This window comes from Carassius carassius, chromosome 46 (assembly GCF_963082965.1).
Source record: "Carassius carassius chromosome 46, fCarCar2.1, whole genome shotgun sequence".
Classification (NCBI taxonomy): Eukaryota; Metazoa; Chordata; class Actinopteri; order Cypriniformes; family Cyprinidae; genus Carassius; species Carassius carassius.
Window position 1 is genome coordinate 17,459,542 of NC_081800.1, and position 19,582 is coordinate 17,479,123.

Consider the following 19,582-nt stretch of genomic DNA (forward strand, 5'->3'; position numbering starts at 1 on the left):
ATATGATAAAGAAATACTGATAAAAGATAGAATAGAAAAATAATAGAGCAAGCTAGAGTTAGAGGTCTTTTTTGCCTTTGTTAATTGTATAATAAAAGAAAACCGATAGAATACAAAATAATAGAAAGCTCAATATTATTCTTTTTTTAAGAATAGTGAGTGTTAAAGTTAGAAGGTCAAATACATTTGGAAGAGATGTGTTTTAAGCCGATTCTTGAAGATAAGGATCGGGTACAGACAATCCAGTAAAGATTTACCCAAACGAAGGTCTGAGACTACAGAATATCCTCAATGCAGAAAGCACTCTCTTTCACACACACAGTATCAATTTTAGCATGTGGTGGAGAACAAATAGTTTATCATATGTGTTAAACATTATATATTTATTAGCCTACTTATTTATGTTATATATATATATATATATATATATATATATATATATATATATATATATATATATATATATATATAATATGAAAATACAGATGTTTAGATTATAATTCAGGTTTATTTTTTACAAAATATAGATTTTAAAACGTCTCAATACATATAGCCTATAGTGATTGCAGAAAAAGTAAACCATGCATTCATAAATTTGTAATAGGCAATTATTTATAATTTTACTGAAATATTTTAATAAAAGTAAAAAATACACTGTACACCTTTCTGAATATTTCAATATAATATCTAAATATTCTTCTGGATGCACTATTGAAGTCACTTTAATTGTAATATTCTGTCTCTACATAAAGAGAGAGTCAGTGGTCCACTGCGTGAGGAAAGTGAGTCGCCAGCTGAGGAAAGTGAGGTGAGAGTGTACATACTGATGCACCGCCGGTCTATCAGTGGTAAACTCAGTGGCTACTGGCAATTGTATGGTGAATTTCAGCGACAAGTGGGTAAACCTTTATTTTAGAACTGGACCGCGACGGGACCGCCTTGTGGACAGAAACAGGCTTTTTTTTATTTGCGAGGTTGCGAAGCTTCATTTTCGCTCAGTCTGAGTTTCAGAGTTTCAGAGCAGAGCTGCGTGACAACACTGCCACAAATCACGTGAGACGCAAGCTCGCAACTGTGTGTGCGTATCTCCGCAAAGTGGGTGTTGTAAACTCAGCTCTGAAAAAATAGTCTGCAATAGGAGTGCAAATGTAATGTAATGTAATAAGTTTCGTCCTTTCGTACCTCAGTTTTCAGAGTTTCAAAACTTTTTTTCACCTATTCGCACACCAGTTTTCAGATCACTATTTACAAGGTTTCAAATCTTGAAAACAAACTATACACTGGGAGAACAGTGACTAATTCGAAACTCTAAAAAAATGATTGCACAACACCATAAAAAAGAGTGTTGCACTTCTGAAGAGGGAAAACTCAAAAACAAAATTACGTTTGAAGAGATGTAATTTTTTTTACCACTTTGCAAGCCTGCAAAGCTCTGTTTTCAGAGTTTCAAAAACTTGTTTTCACCCATTTGCACACAAGTTTTCAGATCACCATTTACAAGGTTTCAAACATGGAAAACTATCTAATACAGTGGGAGAACACTGACAAATTTGAAACTCTGAAAAATTATTTGCGCAACATCGTAAAAAAATGTTGCAGTTCTGAAGAAGGAAATCTCAAAAACAACATAATGTTTGCACAGATATTTTTATTTTTTTTACATTTTGCAAGCTTGCAAATCTTATTTTTCGATCTTGCAAAACTTTTTTTTGTAAGATTTTGAGTTTTCGAACACTTAGTTTCAACCTTTCAGACCTGTATTTTCAGTTTTGAACCATGGCAGCATTTAAATCCCATACATGTAGAGAAAAAAAAGCATCTTAGGCATGCAAAAAAATCAGAGGTGGAAAGAGTACAAAAATATTCTACTCAAGTAAAAGTACCATTACATTAATGAAATTTTACTTAAGTACAAGTAAAAGTACCAGTCTAAAAATCAACTCAAGTAAAAGTAAAAAGTAGCTCATTTAAAATTTACTCAGAGTAAAAATTACTTAGTTACATTTTAACAGTGGGAGGGAGTCAAAAATGGGACAGGCCAAGGGTGTCAAACTCAGTTCCTGGAGGGCCACAGTCCTGCACAGTTTAGATTTAACCCTAATTAAACACACCTGATCCAGCTAATCTAATCATTTAGGTTTATTTGAAAACTACATGATATGTGTGCTGGAGCAGGGTTAGAACTAAACTCTGCAGGGCTACGGCCCTCCAGGAACTGAGTTTGACCCCTGGTATAGGTCTATTAATCTCAAACTAGTTGTTTTTAATTAAAGGAATCAGTTATTTAGAATAATAAAACATTTGGGCTGTTACCAGGCAAATCAGTATCAACAAACTCATCTTTTAATGCAGAGGAAATGCAGAAGATTCATTGGAAGTGGCATTTAGATCTATTACACTAGTGCAGGACAAGAATGCATTTAACCTGCAGTTACAAATGCATGAATAATGTTTTGATATACAAAACATAAAATGTTGAATACTCATTTGAAATTATAAGAAATTAATTATTTAAAAAAATCAAAAGATACTTTAAATGTGATATTAAAATGGCCAGTATGTGTCAGCAAGTCACTGTTAATAAGTGAGTCATTGCGATTGAACCGAATCATTTAAACGGTTGATTCATTCAGGAACGAAACACTGTCACGTTGCTCAGAGACGCAAAACTGTGCTTTGGTGGCTGTGTTTGGAATTATTTTCTGTTTTAGAAATAGAGCTAAAAAAGGCAATATGGTGTCTAAAACGCAAGTCTCTTAATTAACTTGTTTACTGAACTGTTATATATATATGTATGTATGTATATATTCATGATGATTTTTGGAGGAAAAGACGGCATTCTTTGTGTGATTTTGATTTAATGTATGAAATTATATAAATATGTGAATTTTCTGCCCCTATATCTTCAATTTTGTGATCATTCTAAACATAGGCGCCGATTTATGTTTTTCTCCGTGGGTGCTCAAGGGCGCAAGCCATTTAAAAAATAAAAAAATAGACTAGGCTATTAAAAAAATATTGCATTTCAGAACCTTAGGCTAATGGACAGCGGCCGATACAAACAAACACAACAGCGTCACTTCTCAAAAATACAAACAGGATTGGAGATGAAAAGTTTAACTGACACGTAACCGCTAATGCGTTCAGCTTCTTGGGAAATTAATGTTTTGTAAATATTGATTAAAAGACTATTGCGAAAGTACAGCGTTTCCATTAACCGATTGTTGCGACTAAAATAATGAGTTTCTGGGAATGTCTACCTCATTTATGTTTCGAGGTTTCTTTTGATAGTGGCATGGCTTTTCTTTGAGGTTTCGAATCCATTATTCATATAGGCTAAAAAAATATTTTTTTATTTTATGTATTTAACAAAGAACTTGTATTCTGTCCAAAAGTAGGCTACTTTTGTGTCTATTAGTTTTTCCTCTTTTAAACCGTATATAGGCCTATACTTGAGCAGAAAAATGTTCCCATTTAAACCCTGTTACGAACTTTAAGGAGTCTAGGGAATGTACCGTAACATTTACATATTAACGTACTGCTGGGTATGAAATGAGGTGGAAGAACATGACAGACAAAACTTTGAAAGAGAAAAAATACTGGACGTTTATTCACAAAAAGCCAAAGCCACTAGATCCAGTAAAATAATGTCGATATATCAATATTAATAGGTTTGGCTTTTTTTATAACAAATCTGTCCATTTTAGTTTGATTAATGATTAGTGATTACGGAAAGCATTACATGATTACATACTCGCACGGCACTGTATAGTGGGGGATGGGACGTTTTCAGAAACGCTGTGATTGGTGGATAGGATATGGAACATGCATGCGACTGGTTATGTCACTGTCACTGACAACAACATAACCAATCACAGTGTGGCAGACGCTTCATAGCGCCAACTGCAATGTTTAATTTTAAATAAATGTAGCCTACTGGCAGTCTGGCACTGGCACACGTGGGTGCTCATTTTCCGTGGGTGCTCGGTATTTTCCGTGGGTGCTCCACGGTATCGGCGCCTATGATTCTAAATGCATTTTAGGAGACTGAATCACACAGTGAAAGAACGCACTATAAGCGCGCACATCATTAAAACAAAAAATATGATATTATCGCAGATGATATATATAGCACACTCCTCACCACTGTCTTTTTGGCTAATTTGTGCAAAACCTCTTGCTAAAATGTCAAAGCTTCATTTTAACCACCAATGCAACGATGCAATTATTTAGCTTACCTCTACATTCTTGCGAAGGGTTGATGTCTTGTCGAGATTTTATAAGCTGCTAGTTTGGTCTTCCTAAGCAAGTACAGCTTACACAGCATAATAGAGCATACATATGGCCAGGGGTTCACTTCATTTCCTTCGAGTTCAACTTCAGAATATGACGGGGTTTCGTTTTCAGCGGTGTCTGCACCACTAACGCCTGTTTTGACCGTCTGCATCTTTCTTGTGATCTTAGCGCCAGTTTGCCCTCCTGCCCATTATTTACTGACGTAGTTTCCAGGGATTTTTTTTTTTTTTTTTTTTTTTTTTTTTTACTCAGTAATTAATGTGTTTTAAAATGTAGCGAAGTACAATACTTTAAACAAAATATACTTAAGTAAAAGTAAAATTACAGATTTAAAAAAATACTTTAAAAAGTATTAGTACACAAAAAAGCTACTCAATTACAGTAACGCGAGTAAATGTAATTCGTTACTTTCCACCTCTGAAAAAAATATAAGTGAACTTTAAACGATTAATTGCTGCTTTGAACAATTATGTAATTGTGACATCCCTAATTGTAAGCTCAATTAGAAATTCGATTTATTGTGCTGCCCTAATATATATATGCCTTTAAATCTTGATATTTCTCATTCAGAGCTATTAATAAACGGCTTCAGAGCATGCAATTAAATCCCATTGAAAATAGCAAATGGAAAAAGAAAATTATTCCAATGTCTCCTTTTGTGTTTCAAAAGAGCTTTAGTCGTTTTCTCTTCAAGTTAACATTTTTCAGTTCCTTATCAATAAGATCGGCAGGGCTCAAGGTGAAATTTCCATTCCTTGCTTTGTCTATGGCTAAAGAGGCCCCTGCATTACTAGAGGAGCTCGAGGCACAGGAGATCACCCATCTGTTAAAGATTAGAAACAAGATGCCGTTTAGTGGCTTCAGTGGAATCACGGGATAGTGCCAGCATTCACTAAATCACATGCAGATGTGCAGCTTGCACACATTCACCCTTTTTTTTTTTACTCCTTTTTTCTTTTCTTCCTTACCAAAAGCTCATGTCCATTCAAGACATTCCCTTGGATAGAAGCCCTCAAGTCTTCACCAAATCCCCAAGCTTCGCTTTCCACTCTAGGAGTAATTTTTTAGACAGTCGTGTCTTGAAGTACGTCATGTAGCTGTTTCATAACAGGGTTGGCTGAGGATGACAACACAAACAAACATTTTTTAACATAATATGTAGAGTAGTTGTTCATGTTAGTGGTTCATGTGCGTGCAAGGATGAGTCAAAAAAGTGGAATATTTTTTGTTTGTAATTATTTTATACATAATTCTTCATTATTCAGTTACAGCAAAGCTGTGTTGCTGATGTATCATTCTCTTGCATTCAGAATAATCATGCTGTCATCACTACAGTAGAAGATGCCTGCTGTGCAAAGATTTTTTGGGTTGCTGATATTTGACATAAAACACTGATTAGCGGTGTATCTTAAAAATCCTCTATGGTTCATTCTGCAAAAAATGGCCATCCATTCAAAGATTGGTTCATTATAAAGACCCACTTTCCACATATTCCTTAGACTAAAAACACACAGCTGGGGGAATGTGGACTCAGAATTCCCGAGAGAACCATAGGCTAAGCAAGTCCCAACCTTAAAAGGCCCTTTGTTACCACAGTTTTGGAGCTGCACTGCCACACTGGGGAAAATTGGTGGTTGTTGCCTCAGGCTTTCGCAGTGTGTGTGTGCTTTCATGTCTGTATGTTTTATTGAGCATCTAATGTGACATAAATATTGTCATGTATTGCTAAAGTGTGTCGATTATCCAACCTAATGTCCAGAAATCAGAACTGAAGTAGTGGCGTCCTTTTAATTCATGAGAAAGAATTGGCTACACTCCTCAGAAAACTCGGTGGAAATGACAGGATTAGACATTTACTGAATCGCAATACATCAGGGGTAATGCATTCTGGGAAGTGGTAAGTCCTTCCACCCTAGTACAAAAAAATAAAAAATAAAAACATTTCTGAAGGATGTGACAATGAAGACTGGAATAATGGCGGCTGAAGCTTTGCCATCACAGGAACAAATTACAATTTAGAATGTATTAAAGTCTATCAATCCTGCTATCTGTCATTCTATAAACCTATGCCTATAAACTTGAAGAATTTTCATTTTTGTATTTTTAAACTTTTAATCAGGGCTTTGTCAAGCCATTGTTCAGTGTTCGTATCATCAAACGCCACCTTTCTAGTTAAAAAAATAATTTGAATGAGTTTCTCTTTTTTAATATAATTTACATTTGACTTCCACTTAAATTTGAATGGCAAGGCTCAAGGCCAGAAGCCATACCTTCACTCTCAGTAACCATCAGCCATCATCCTATCAATCAGCTCCTAGAACAGTTTAAGTCTGTGTCAGGAACATCATAAAGCTGTTGAACTGTTTATATGTTTCTTGGCATTGTGTTTATCCACTGGATGTTGATATATGGTGACTGTTGGGTGAGATGCATTGCGTTGTTGAAAGATCTGTGGTTTTTGGAGAGAGTTTCGGAATTTTATGGGTCATGTAGTGGACGTTGGTCTGTTTTTTTTTTTTGCCTCTTTGGCGCTAACTGTTGCTTTGTTGGTCATTCATCAGAGCAGATGTTGCTACTTCCCATATGCCTCAGCCACGTCCTCATGATGAACAGTGCTCTGGGGAGGTAGTCTTTGATCTGCAGATGAGAAAAATGTAGCCTGGCATTGTTGAGTCACTGTCATTTTGGCTACAGGGTTGAGAGAACAATATACATGGAGACAGAGACAGTGATCTGCATAGATCAGATTTAATGATTTGCTTCTTTATATATAAGGGAACAAAACTGGTCCACAGATGGTATTTCCACACTGTGATGTTTTAAAATCCCATGAGATAAAGCATGGAGAGGAAATGCATGCTGTTCTAGTCATCAGAATAAGATGTGAGAGGAGACTTTATATGGAAATGGAAGCAGAAGTAGTTTGGAGTCTGTGTATAGTGTAGCAAGTTAGCTCTAAAGGGAAATGTATATAAATAATTATAATTAATTACAATTATTTATATCAGCTAGCAAATGTGTTCTGGCCCAGATCCGGGCCACACAATCACTTTTCCCTCAGCCCAAGTACCGCAAAGAATGACGGCCCTGAAGTGGCCCAGAACTGGTGGATTAAAGGGCCATGGGCCATAACCAGCCCGTATCTCAGCCAGTTAATCACCCTTAGCTGGGCCAAAACAAGTTTTATTATTGGTACCAATTCACAGCCTTAAGTAAACCAGATCCCCCAATCTAAGCCACACCTGAGACTTATATAGCCCAGACCCAACACAGACAGCAAGCAGTTTCAGCCCAAATCCGGCCCGTATGGATTTCACTCGGGCCAGATGTGGGCTGGATCTGTGCCAAAACTATATTGCTGTCTGGGAATACAGAATCTTAAAATTTCAAATTATTGCCTTGTATATTACTATAATCGCAATTATTCATTTTGTGAACTGCTTTGGTACACACAAACTATGCCAATAAACTACATTAAACTGAATAGAAAATCAGACTTAAAACCCACAAATCATGTAATTGTGCAATAAAAAAACATATTGCATTGTTTTTTCTATTTATTTTTATAAAGAACAAAGCAAACAATAAAGAATGTATAAAGTATACAATCTATAAGAGAAATTTAACAGATAGACACATGTAACTTAATCATAATAATTTATTGCAGATTTTTCACAGAGCAGTACCACAGAAATCAAAATGATGATGCATTGCAGTTGCAGTCCTCTCTGGCAGAATATAATAGAATCTTGAGGAGCAGGGAATAATTTAAATTGTTAAATGCTGAAAATACTATCCCGATCCACTCCAAGGCGTGCGTTTCTCATTCAAAACACGCATCACTGGAAACATGGCATGTCGCAATCTTTGACGAAACCTTACAATGAAACACGGCACATTTTAAAATTGTTATTATAGCTACAGAGGAAGGAGATACATATCGCCAATGAATGCGGTTTGAATTTGGATCTGTTCCTCACACCAAGCATCACATGGATACAGGATTTAAATAAAAATAAAATACTTTTCATAATCATTTTATTTAATGCTTGTGTATGACAGCATACTAATAAAAATGGTGTGCCCCATGGTAAACCAAACAAATATTACATGATAATGGTTAAATGATCTCTCTCTCTCTCTCTCTTTTCATGTATGGATTCTAAGATGATTTGTACCGAGAATAATAATATAAAATGTAATAAAATTATAATTAAGTGCAGTTTAATGCACTTGACTGATTCGCTTAATTTTGAAATGATAATGTTTCATTCTGTTTTGACTTGACATTTCAATGACTACATTTTAACAATACTACACTTCATTTAAATGTCTGTGATCATTTAACCATTATCATGCAATATTGTATTTATCTTGTTTATGGGTCACATAATATGCTACCAGATCTTAGCCTGATTTGGGCCACATATCACTGGAGTGATCTGGGCCACACTCCTCCCACCAACAATCGGCCCTTATATTGTTTGCCGGATCCCCGCTGTGCCATCATTGCCACACATGGCCCAGCTCTGGTTGAAAGGGTACATGCCATTGCCGACAGGAGGCCAGCAGTGCCAGCTTGAGGCCACATTTGAGCCAAGTCCGTTTGCTATGTGGGCAGGTGTAACAATAGCAGAATTAATATTACCATCAACTAATCTTTTCATCCACACTCTATAAAGTGCAGCATGCATTCAGTGTAATTTCATATCAGCTCTAAGAAATGATATAACTCATGTAATTTCTGTGAAAGTTAATGTTGATGGAAGTGAAACCATCAACGTTGTTTTACAACAGAGTCTACAGCTTATACTAAACCTCAGTTTTGTTTAGTTAAAAGTATGATACTTGCATTGCCTTGGCCATTATATGAATCTCCGGATGCAGTCTCGGGTTTTGGAATTGCAACTGCAATTGACTCGATGTTGATTGGGAGAGATAATTGAAAAGTTGCAACATGGCTTGCTGCAACTTTGATGTTTTGCTGGTGCAGGGGTGGCCTTGTGGGTCACGGTCGGACTGGATGTCCAAGAGGAAAGAAGGAAAGAGCGCCAAAGAAGAGAGAAGAAAGTGAGGTCACTCTGACAGTGCACTGTAGCTTCTTTGGAGGTCACACCTCCAGGGGGTCAGTGAGAAAATGGTAACTTAATATTTTGGAGGGAAAGTTTACAACTCTTTGTCTTCAAACATGGTGTTTTGTTTATGTAACTGGTTTGGTTGTTGATGCAAAAACTATGAAAGATTCTTAAAATACTAATATTTTGCACTGGTATCAACCTATGATATCAGTCATAAATCCAGTCATCCAGTCATAAACAGCTTTTTATCAGTCTGTCATCCCTGAAATGCGATGCAATACAATACAAAAGGGGCTATCATTCTTTATCATTCAGCAGTCAAATTTGTTCATTCCGTGCTACACAGTTGTTTATTTTTGGCTATGAATTAATGTCATAAAATCCTTTTCTGTGGGCAGTATGTGTCTGTTTCAGAGTGACTTCCAGTGGGGTGAGGTGAATACCACTGGGCCATAAAACCAGTCTTATCTTGAAATAGCCACTTTCGATTCCACTGTCGGGCCAAAAGCAGGCGTTCTAGTGCATGCCAGTGCCAGTTGTGTTTCCACTTTCCCTTCTGAGGCTTGATCGTGCCTCGTCGGGGCTTCCTCGGGGCCAACGGCCAGGGATTTTCGGTCCACCGGATATTTATGATGAAGAAACAGTATTTCTAATCTTCCTTTTATCTAAAAAATGTTGGAGAATGTTGTACTTCTTCAGCTACATTCTCTTCTGAATTCAAATTCATTATATGATACTGTGACGAGAGGGGTGGGGCCGAGAGCCATGGGAACAGAGCAAGGCCAGTGGAGTAATTGAAAATAAGCAACACCTACACCACTCACCGGTCTTGAGACCCACGGAGGAGCTCTGGAAGGATAACAGGAGGAGTAACGACAGAGAAGGATGAGAGAGGACCAGGCCTGGATTTTATTTTGTGTTTTGGTTCTGTTTGTGCGCAACAGTCGTCCACAAGGGGCTGTCGCTCTGTTTTGTGTTTATTTTGTTATAAAAGTTTTATTTGAATGTTCGCCAAATCCCTCCTCCGTCTTCCTGCCGTCTTCCTGAAGTTCAAACTGTCTTACATATACTTTCAAATATGAACTATCATTTTATTTTACATGCTGATGACACCCAATTGTACCTCCTATTTAAACATAATGGGCCCTATAATACACCCGGCGCAATGCGACGCAAGGCAGAGCGCAAGTGTGTTTGCTAGTTTCAGTCCGGCGCCACATCATTTAATTAGCAAATTTGCGCTCATTTTTGTGCTCATGGGCGTGCTGGTCTAAAAAAGAGGTGTGTTCAGGAGCATTGCTGGCGCATTGCTATTTTAAGGAGCTGAAAATAGACTGCGCCATAGACCAGCTCAAACCTGGTCTAAAGTTTGGTGCAATGTTTTTTCTTTGTTATTTAATTGAAGATGAGACAACCGTTTTTACGTCGTTAAAATAGTAAAAGTGGATTTGGACACGCCCAGAGTGCATCTGCGCCGTGCGCTTTACACTTTGCATTTAGATCGTTAAAATAGGGCCCAATGACTCAAGCTCCATAATGGTCCTACTAGCATGTTTACAGCAAGTGAAATTATGGCTAACAAACAATTTTTTGGCCTTAAATGAAAATAAAACTGAAGTAATACTGTTTGGTCCAAAGTGATTTTTATGACTTTGGCTATCTGGACTTTGGTCATCTAAGTTGTTGTTACTCCATGTGTGAAAAATCTAGGCGTGTTATTTGACTGAGGTCTCAAGTTTGATAAACAAATTAATTCTGTTGTTAAATCATGTTTTTGTCATCTACGAAGTCTTGCAAAAGTTAAATCTTTTCTCTCTCTAAAAAACTTTAAAATAGTTATCCATGCATTCATTACTTCACACCTTGATTACTGCAATTCACTCTGTTATGGAGCAAACCAATCATCTATTGGGCATTTTCAAATATTGTATATCCTAACAAACCATACATCAATGGAAAGCTTATTTATTCAGCTTCAGAAATTGTTATGACTGATTTTGTGATCAAGGGTCACATTTTACCTTTATTTGCTTTATAGATTGTAATTTTTTATAATTGCTCTTATTTGTGCATCTTGATAGCACTTTGGACAACCTTTTTTTTTTTTTTTTTAAATGTGCTTTATAAATAAATAATTATGAATGAATGGATGGATGAACTTTGTATTAAAATTAATTATTTCATTTGCAAACTAATTTCAAATTTAGCAACTAATTAAAAATTTTTAATTCTCAATTCAGTTGTAAATGGTGCATTTCCATTATATTTGAATATGTGAGTGCGTGTGCTCATTTTTGTATGTATTTTTGTGAGAGTCCTGGCCAATCTCTTGGCTGGGGTTGGGAGACACACCAGCAAACAAAGTGCAGAGCATACGACATCAGCTCACTGCAGCCAGCTGGCTTTCTGCCAACTGTCTCTCTGTTCCCACACACTGCTGCCTATTCATGCATACCTTAATTGGAGCTCCTGCTTTTAGAAAGAGAAAGAATGAGAATTCAAGAGGTCTAAACATCCCAATAAAAACAGTATGGTGAAGGCATAGCACAGTATGATTTAGAATGGGTTGGAGAAATAACTTCACTTAAGTTTCATGTATACATGTTGATGTAAATTAACTTAAGACAGTTGTATTGGTTATTGCATGATTGCATAATTGCATATTTAAGCTTGCTGACCTTGAACCCTCTACTACTAGCATTTTAACTGTTCCTGTCACTATCAAAGCTGTTAGACCTTGAACCATTGTTTGCCTAATTAGCAGGCAGTGTGATGCGCCAGAATCCATCATCATCAACAAGTTGGAGGGGAGTGGGTAAGCAAAGCCAACACTACTTTAAGCCATTTGTATATTCATTTTTCAATTTATGTACTTAAATGTGAGTAGACATTGATAAACGTCTTTGGCAAAATCATTCTTGAGCCTCCCATCACAATAATGTTCAGCTCACTGGTGAGAGTTTGAGGTCGGACTATCTGTTTGGCCCATAAATTATTGATAGGAAAACCTGTTTGAATATTATATTATCCTTATGTATGAATGCAGTATGTATGAGGATGAGTGTTGATGAGTTTATGTGTGTGTTTGAATACAGTATGCGTGTGCTGGGGCAGAATCATAAACTGGGCAATGATGTTGGGAGAATGAATAGAAACATAAAAGGGTGAAGGAAGAATGGAGGGAAAGGATGAGGAATGAGAAGATAAAAAAAGAGTTGTATGAGTTGTATGCACTTTTCATCTTACATTACATTCTTTGGTTCTTTTACCCTGTTGCCATGGAATTCTAAAATGTATCTGTGCTGATGGATTACAATATTAAAATAACAGACATTATTTATTACAACCTGAAAACTGTTGTAGGCTGACTTGTTCAGCATAAGAAAAAGCCTTTCGGATTCTAAGCATTTATTGTCATCTTCACAGAAAAGTAATATAAAGCTAATGTAGAAACCAGTCTATGGTTAACCAGACATTCATAACCTTATTCTGTATTCCATTAACTATGAAATTTAATAGGACAATACATGTTTTCACAGTTAAAAAATATATATATATATGTCAGTAGCAACCTACTTTAGTGGTAAAGATGTTAATAACATATATATTTAATTATGAATACAATATTAATATATTTATTTATATATTAAATGCAGTAATTAAGCCTTAGTAATAAAGTTTTTTTTTTCCTGTACCAATGCATAATGCAGTAGGTCTATATAAATGTAGTTAATGTAACATGCGTAAAGACTTGCCCAGGCACATAGTATACACTCCCTCTACTGATCAGAAATGTTAATGCAATCCATACTGACAGCACAGACCTTTAGTGTGAGCCTTGTTATTTATCACAAGATCACATGGAGATATAAGTTGAGATATAAGATTTTTTTTTTAAATAAAGTAAATACACTGCATATGTACAATGAATACGTTCATTTGGCAATAACATTCTCCCCTTTACAAGTTTAGGTAGTTAATGTAATGTTGGTTTTGAGGGAGATATCATATTGGCCTCGAAAATGATTTGCTTGCATGTCTTTAAAGAATCAACATAGTGTACCTCAACTGGAAGAGCAAACACAACAAGTGCTCAGAACAGCTTAACCAAATTTGCACTCCTGTCATGGTTAATTTCCTAAAGTATTGCAAAGCAAACTGTTTAGGGAAAGAGGATGAAGAGATTATGGAGAGGAAGAGAGAAAACTTGTCTTATGATTACATACAAACATCATGATGCAAACACATTACATGCAAAGTTCTTGTTGTCATAGCCATGCAACTCCCTTTCTCTCGCTGCAGTAACTAGTTGAAATGAGAAGGAAGAAAGAGAGGACAGTAATGCTTGTTTGATGTGTGGCGTTCATTTTTGCATGACGGTGTGTCTTTTAAATGGCTTTTTCAGTTTCAGTGTAATTTGTCTTCCTTTTAACCAAATCAAAATACTGTTTGCTCTGTTTGTAGTTGGATTATAGATTATAAAAGAGAAAATGCAGCTCTCCTTTGTTCTTGTGAGTAAAATCACAGTCAAGCACAGCAGCGTGAAGGGTTGCTTTTTACAACATTGCAACCTGGTGGAGGTGTTAAGATGCCATTTTGTGATAACAAATTAACATCATTAGTTTTTAATTAGAGTTGCTGATTTGAGCATACAGGAGTGACAGTGATGGGCCCACGAGCAGTATGTTTACCTGCACATTTGTAATGGAGCAACAGCAGTCAAGCTACAGTTTCTATATGTCTGTCCAAGTATAACAATGCGTTAACAGATATTGACAGATTGTATGCCACATGTCATCTCTTGTCTTTCAGAGCAAGCGCACAATGCTAGGCCAATGGTAGTCCAGTTAACATGTACAGTATAATGCTGAACAAAGCAAATCTATCTAGGTCTGGTAGTCTGATCTTGAACTGGTATGATTGCAGTCTGACTAAAGTGTCCAAAAAATATGAATAATTGCATTAATTCGACTGAAACTAAATGGTTAAGTAACATGAAAATGCACTTATTGTCTTACACTTACATGCAAAGCTTTTAGACATTTAGAAGTGCTTGTAATGACAGCTTCAACTGTTCATTATTTTATATACAAAACAGGCTGTTTGATTTTCATGCATTGTGTGGCCATCTCAGTCCTGATGTTTTTATCTTTTAAACAGGGCCTGGTGGAGGAATTGTTTGTTAGATCCTTCAGCGAATTCTCCATTCTTATTCTCTTTATTGTACTTATATGGAGCCTCTATGCTTTTTTGCAGTAGACACGGTGTAATTGGGCTCTAGAGAGACTAATTCCATCAACACACACAAACTCAGCAAAATCCCCAGCTGCTCATGTACTCTAGAAGAGGCCTGCGCTCCATTTCCTGCTCCTTTTCGCCATTAGCATCACATTTAAACACATTTTGCTTATGCGTGCCTTGCCTCTTTATAGAGCATTTCACACGTCAAATCTATCATTATTTATCAATCTTTCTCCTTCTGAACATAGAAGAAGATATTTAGTTGAGCAGTTTTGGTGAACATTGACTTATATTGTATGGACAAACAAAACATTGACATTTCTCAAATTAAAACAGAATTTAAATTTTTTGGTGAATATCACTCTTAACCCAGGGTTATATTATTATATATTTCACATTCAATATACTTTAGAGATTTTACATTGTAAAATTGTAAACCACGGGTTAATGTTTATGTTTTTTGTACATATCTATAAGATCAATAACAGTAACCAGGTTGTATCCATCTTTTGTTGATTTGTCAGCATTATTATTTTAATTGTCTTTAAAATATATTAATACATTTTTGTGGCAGTAGTGCTTTTTTCTTGAACATATGGGATGGAAAAGTTATTTTATTTACAAATAACACACAATTAATTTTTTTTTTTACATAAATCAACTTGGATGGAAAATAAAGCTGTTGATTAGACAAACGCTACAGCATCGACTTAAAAAAACTGCCTGTTCATCTATGGAAATGTCACCATGTAGATCCTCTCTGGTTTTGACTCTTCTAAAACATACAAAAAAATATATATAATAGTGTCTCTTCAGTTAACATATTTGTCATTCAACAATTTGAACTATCCTCTCAGATGCAAAATGTAACAGTGTGTGAAAGTTTTAGATACTCAGTTTAGTATTGGTTGTCTATCAGTAAACAACTCATAATCTTCTAGCGGTCCTAATTATTATGGCTAATAAAAATTTGCCTTTTCCACTGGTTAAGTCTGGTAGCAAAAACCCTTAGGTCAACTTTAGCTCAATAACAATCCCACATGTGTTGAAATGTCATTGTAAATCACCAGCACTGCAACAGAACATTTAGTCAGATGTGACAAGCGCACAGATGCACACTCACCACCTTGTAGTCAAGCCTCCAAGATAAATGAACACAGGCACATATAATCAAAACCTGTAAACATTACTAGTTGAAACATGTTATATGAATTCACTACACCCCAACTCTGTGTGTCTTCTCAGGTCTGTAACTTTCAGAACCTGAAAGTGTAAACCCTGTGTACCATAAACACAGCACACCCGTACGGTACCTCGTCCCAGCAGGTCTGTGAACATCTGTCTGAGTGGAGGCAGTTGTACAGATACTCTTTTAGTCCAGTATTCCTGAAAAAATTAGATTTTTATTTTCCACCTTGTTTATTTTGGATATGAGGGTTAAAATTTGGACCACCTGTCTGAGATCTTCCAAACTGTTATGTGTTAAAAAAGTCCAAGACAGATGGTTAAATAGAATGGAGAGCAGGGAGAGAATTATAAGAAGAGTAAACGCAAGATGAAGGGGATAAAAGGGGGAGTGGGAGCTGTATCCTGGAATAACCAGCAAGTCAAGCTGCTAACTCCGCCCCCTCACCCCCCTCCTCTTTCTCTCGCTTGCTCTCACTCTTTCTCTCTCTCTGGCAGTCTTACAGTCTGTCATTTGAGCAGACAGTGAGAGCAGGAGGGAGGGAAAAACAGGGAGACTGAGTTGTGCTTTTGCCTGCTGTTGACTCGTATTCATGCCAGTACAGTGACAAACCAAGACTGGATATCCGGACGGTGAACAGACTAGTAGGACTTTCGCTCCTCTTGGGATTGGTTATAAGGCTCTCTCCCACACTTCTTTGGAATTACCGCTACAGGGATATCCCCGGCATGAACGTGTGTGTGATGTGCCATGCCCATGCCTGGTAATCTTGTGGTCAGTGACTGGGGTAGACCATGAAGGGGGGCCACCACCATCGAGGCTGTGCCTGCCACCACTTGTTTCGGAAAGTCCTGGTAAAGTGCGGCTGCTGTTATGCCCGGGTCAGAGGTCAGTGACTTTAGCGCTGTCATGGTGGACTTGATTACAAAGAGATAAAGGATAAGAAATCTACGACAGTGCTTTGAGTTTGCAGCTTCTTGGGCATATTTACTTTGTTGCATGCTGTTCTTGGTGTTTTTCTCCCACACTGATGTTCTGATTTTCTTGTTTAGGCTGTGATATTCTTCAAAGCTTCTCGCATTTTAAATCTGCTTTGGCAGATGCTCACTCAACTCTTGTATCTAAAGTGATTATTGAGTGTCAATGTATTGCATTTATTGCATGTCAGTAGAATTCTCTTCTGTTCATACTCAGCTGGAGCAACAGATGTCTGTCACTTCTCCTGGTTACGGCATCCCCTCACACTTTTCATCTCATTCCCCTCAAAGGCATACATAAGATTATTTAGCAGCGAGAGATGGCGTGTGTGCATGTGCATTTATGTGTATGCATTAAACGGAGCGTGTTTACGTGTAGGACAGGGTGCCATGTGTTGGGGGGTGGGGGGATGGTTTGTTGCAGCACGTGGGTGGATGAAACACTGGGGGCCGCAAAGAAACATTTCTCGCTCTGTTCAACAGTGAGACTTTGACTAAGTACAGCCTCTGTCTCTCTTTCCCTTCCTTTTTTGTGTGTCTTTCAGCATTTTCAGCCAGTCATGTAGGTGTCTGAATTTACTCAACCTTATGTCAGTCCAAACCTTTCTCTGTTTTTGTCTATACAAGGAAAGTCAGTGGGATCCTATGTTGTTTTGTATCCCATTGACTTTCATCATACGAACAAAACAGTTCTTCAAAATATCTTCTCTTGTGTTACACAGAAGAAAGAAAGTCATAAAGATTTGGAATGACATAAAGGTAAGTAAATAATGACACATTTTACATATTTGAGTGAACTGCTCTTTTAAAGTTGCAGCAGCGAGTTCAACTTTGAGTAAAATATTGTGTTAAATGGTAGCTACAAAGGAAAATATATTTTGATTGCATCTACTGTATACTATTAGTTCTTTCTATGAGTTTAAAATTGAGTCTAAAGTTGTGTAATTTATGTAAAAGACACAAATGTAAAGTTTTTCTCATGTGCTCTTTAATCATCGTTTAGACTCTGCGGGGCTCTGGCATAGTTCAGATGCCTCTACTTTAATCTCCAGTGCTTATGTAATGGATATTCGTCCTTTGAGCCAGAGTATGTGCTTTCTACCATCACTTAATATCATCTAAGTTATCTTCTGACATCATTCTGAAGTCGTGCTAAACCATCAGTGCCACGTAAAGGGCTGTGACGTTTCAGAACTAACTTACTCTTTCAAAGGGATTCGTTGTGTTTTTAAACCTAAAAAAATAAATGTTATTTTTATTAAAATTCACAAATCCAGTAATTAGCCTTTTAAATATTCTATTTTACATAGACTGGGTCACCTCATTTGGGCCACCATGTTCAGATGAAATGACCAGATTATAACTATTAATTTGTATTAGAAACCCCACTATTATTGCTCACAGGATCAGTTAATCATGTCGGACTGTGAATAGTGCATGTCTACAGAGTAGAAACCTATTACTTTGCATCATACTACGCAACTATAACTCTATATAGTTAAGTGCCATATCAGTTGAACAAAAATTGCTGGCTGCATTTTTAAACACTCATGGAATGAGCATAAAACACTTCTTAAGTGGAAAATGGCAAAATACTTCCTTTCACCAGCAAAGATGATCGTCTCGAAGTGACGTTACCCTGTGGTTTGGTGTAGATGATTTCGAATGCTACTCTAAGTCAGCAAATATATTTTTAATGTTGGGCATTAGCATCGAGATCTCCTCCTAAAATATAAATCACATTAGAAGAATGTGACTTCCTCCCACCCTCTCCTTCTATCCCTTTACCAGTCTGTCTCTCCTGCCTTAGAGATTATATGCCTCTTTCTGACACCTAAGCTCTATTCTCTATGATAGAAGGGAGTGTAAATGGCTGGTTTATGTAAGAGCATTTAATCACGCTTGGATGAGGACTAAATGTTTATTCAGCCCTGGGAATAAAGTACACAACCTGAATGTGCCCGGAGCAGGAGGGCTGTCGGTGTATTGTTTTCTGCATGGTTAGCGGGGCAGGCGTGATCGCTTGTACAGGACGAGATTGGTCAGGTTCAGTGTCACGCACATCCCTTTCGAGACCCTACAGATGTCTGAAAGAAACCCATATCCCATACCGAGAGTGCAATGCGAACACTTGCATTCACCCTCTTTTTTTGTTTTGATGTTTAAAGGAAAAAAAATCTAGATAATTATCCTCGCATAACAGTTCTTCTTCAGTGGTTTTTCCTGTCTGTAAGGTGTAATGAATGGAAAAGTCCAGGACTTGCACTTCTAGGAAGCAACTTCCACAACCCGTTGTCATTTAACTTTGCCTCCCCCCTTAAAAAGTGATACTATGGTACCATATGGTAGTATATATATAAACATGGTCCTGAAACATTATTGTATGGATTATTAATTTGAGCCATTTCTTTTGTTTCACGACTTTCTATTCATCTTAGATGTGTAAGTTATTGAGCATCTTCTAAATATTATAACAATATATTTTAAAATATTTTACATGTTCTATGCTACCATTTAAAAGTTTAGTGTCAGAAAAAGTCTCGTGCTCACCAAAGCTACATTTAAAAAATATAAAAAATACAGTAAAATAGTAATATTGTGAAATATTATTACAGTTTACTGTGACAGTTTTCTATTTTAATATTCTATTTTAATTAATTTTAATATATTTACTGACACTTTTGATCAATTTAACACATGCTTTATGTTATTTTTTTACACATTTCTTTGTAGTTGCTTTATATGGCATTGCTAGGTTGTCCCAAGTGGTTTTTAGTACATTGCTGAAAGTTTGCAAGTGTGTT

General features: G+C 36.6%; 1 protein-coding gene across 3 annotated transcripts in view; it reads left to right on the top strand.

Moving 5' to 3' along the window:
* LOC132128871 (rho guanine nucleotide exchange factor 25-like) overlaps nucleotides 1–19,582 on the top strand; it is a 76,962-nt gene that overhangs the window by 10,698 nt on the left and 46,682 nt on the right. The window contains exon 1 of one of the 3 annotated variants that reach the window (XM_059540250.1): nucleotides 16,306–16,689. The exons of the other annotated variants lie outside the window; for them this stretch is intronic. Coding sequence (XP_059396233.1) covers nucleotides 16,596–16,689 — 94 coding nt within the window. The 5' untranslated portion in view covers nucleotides 16,306–16,595. Of the gene's footprint in view, nucleotides 1–16,305; nucleotides 16,690–19,582 lie in introns of those variants that run through there. 3 annotated transcript variants of the gene reach the window in all.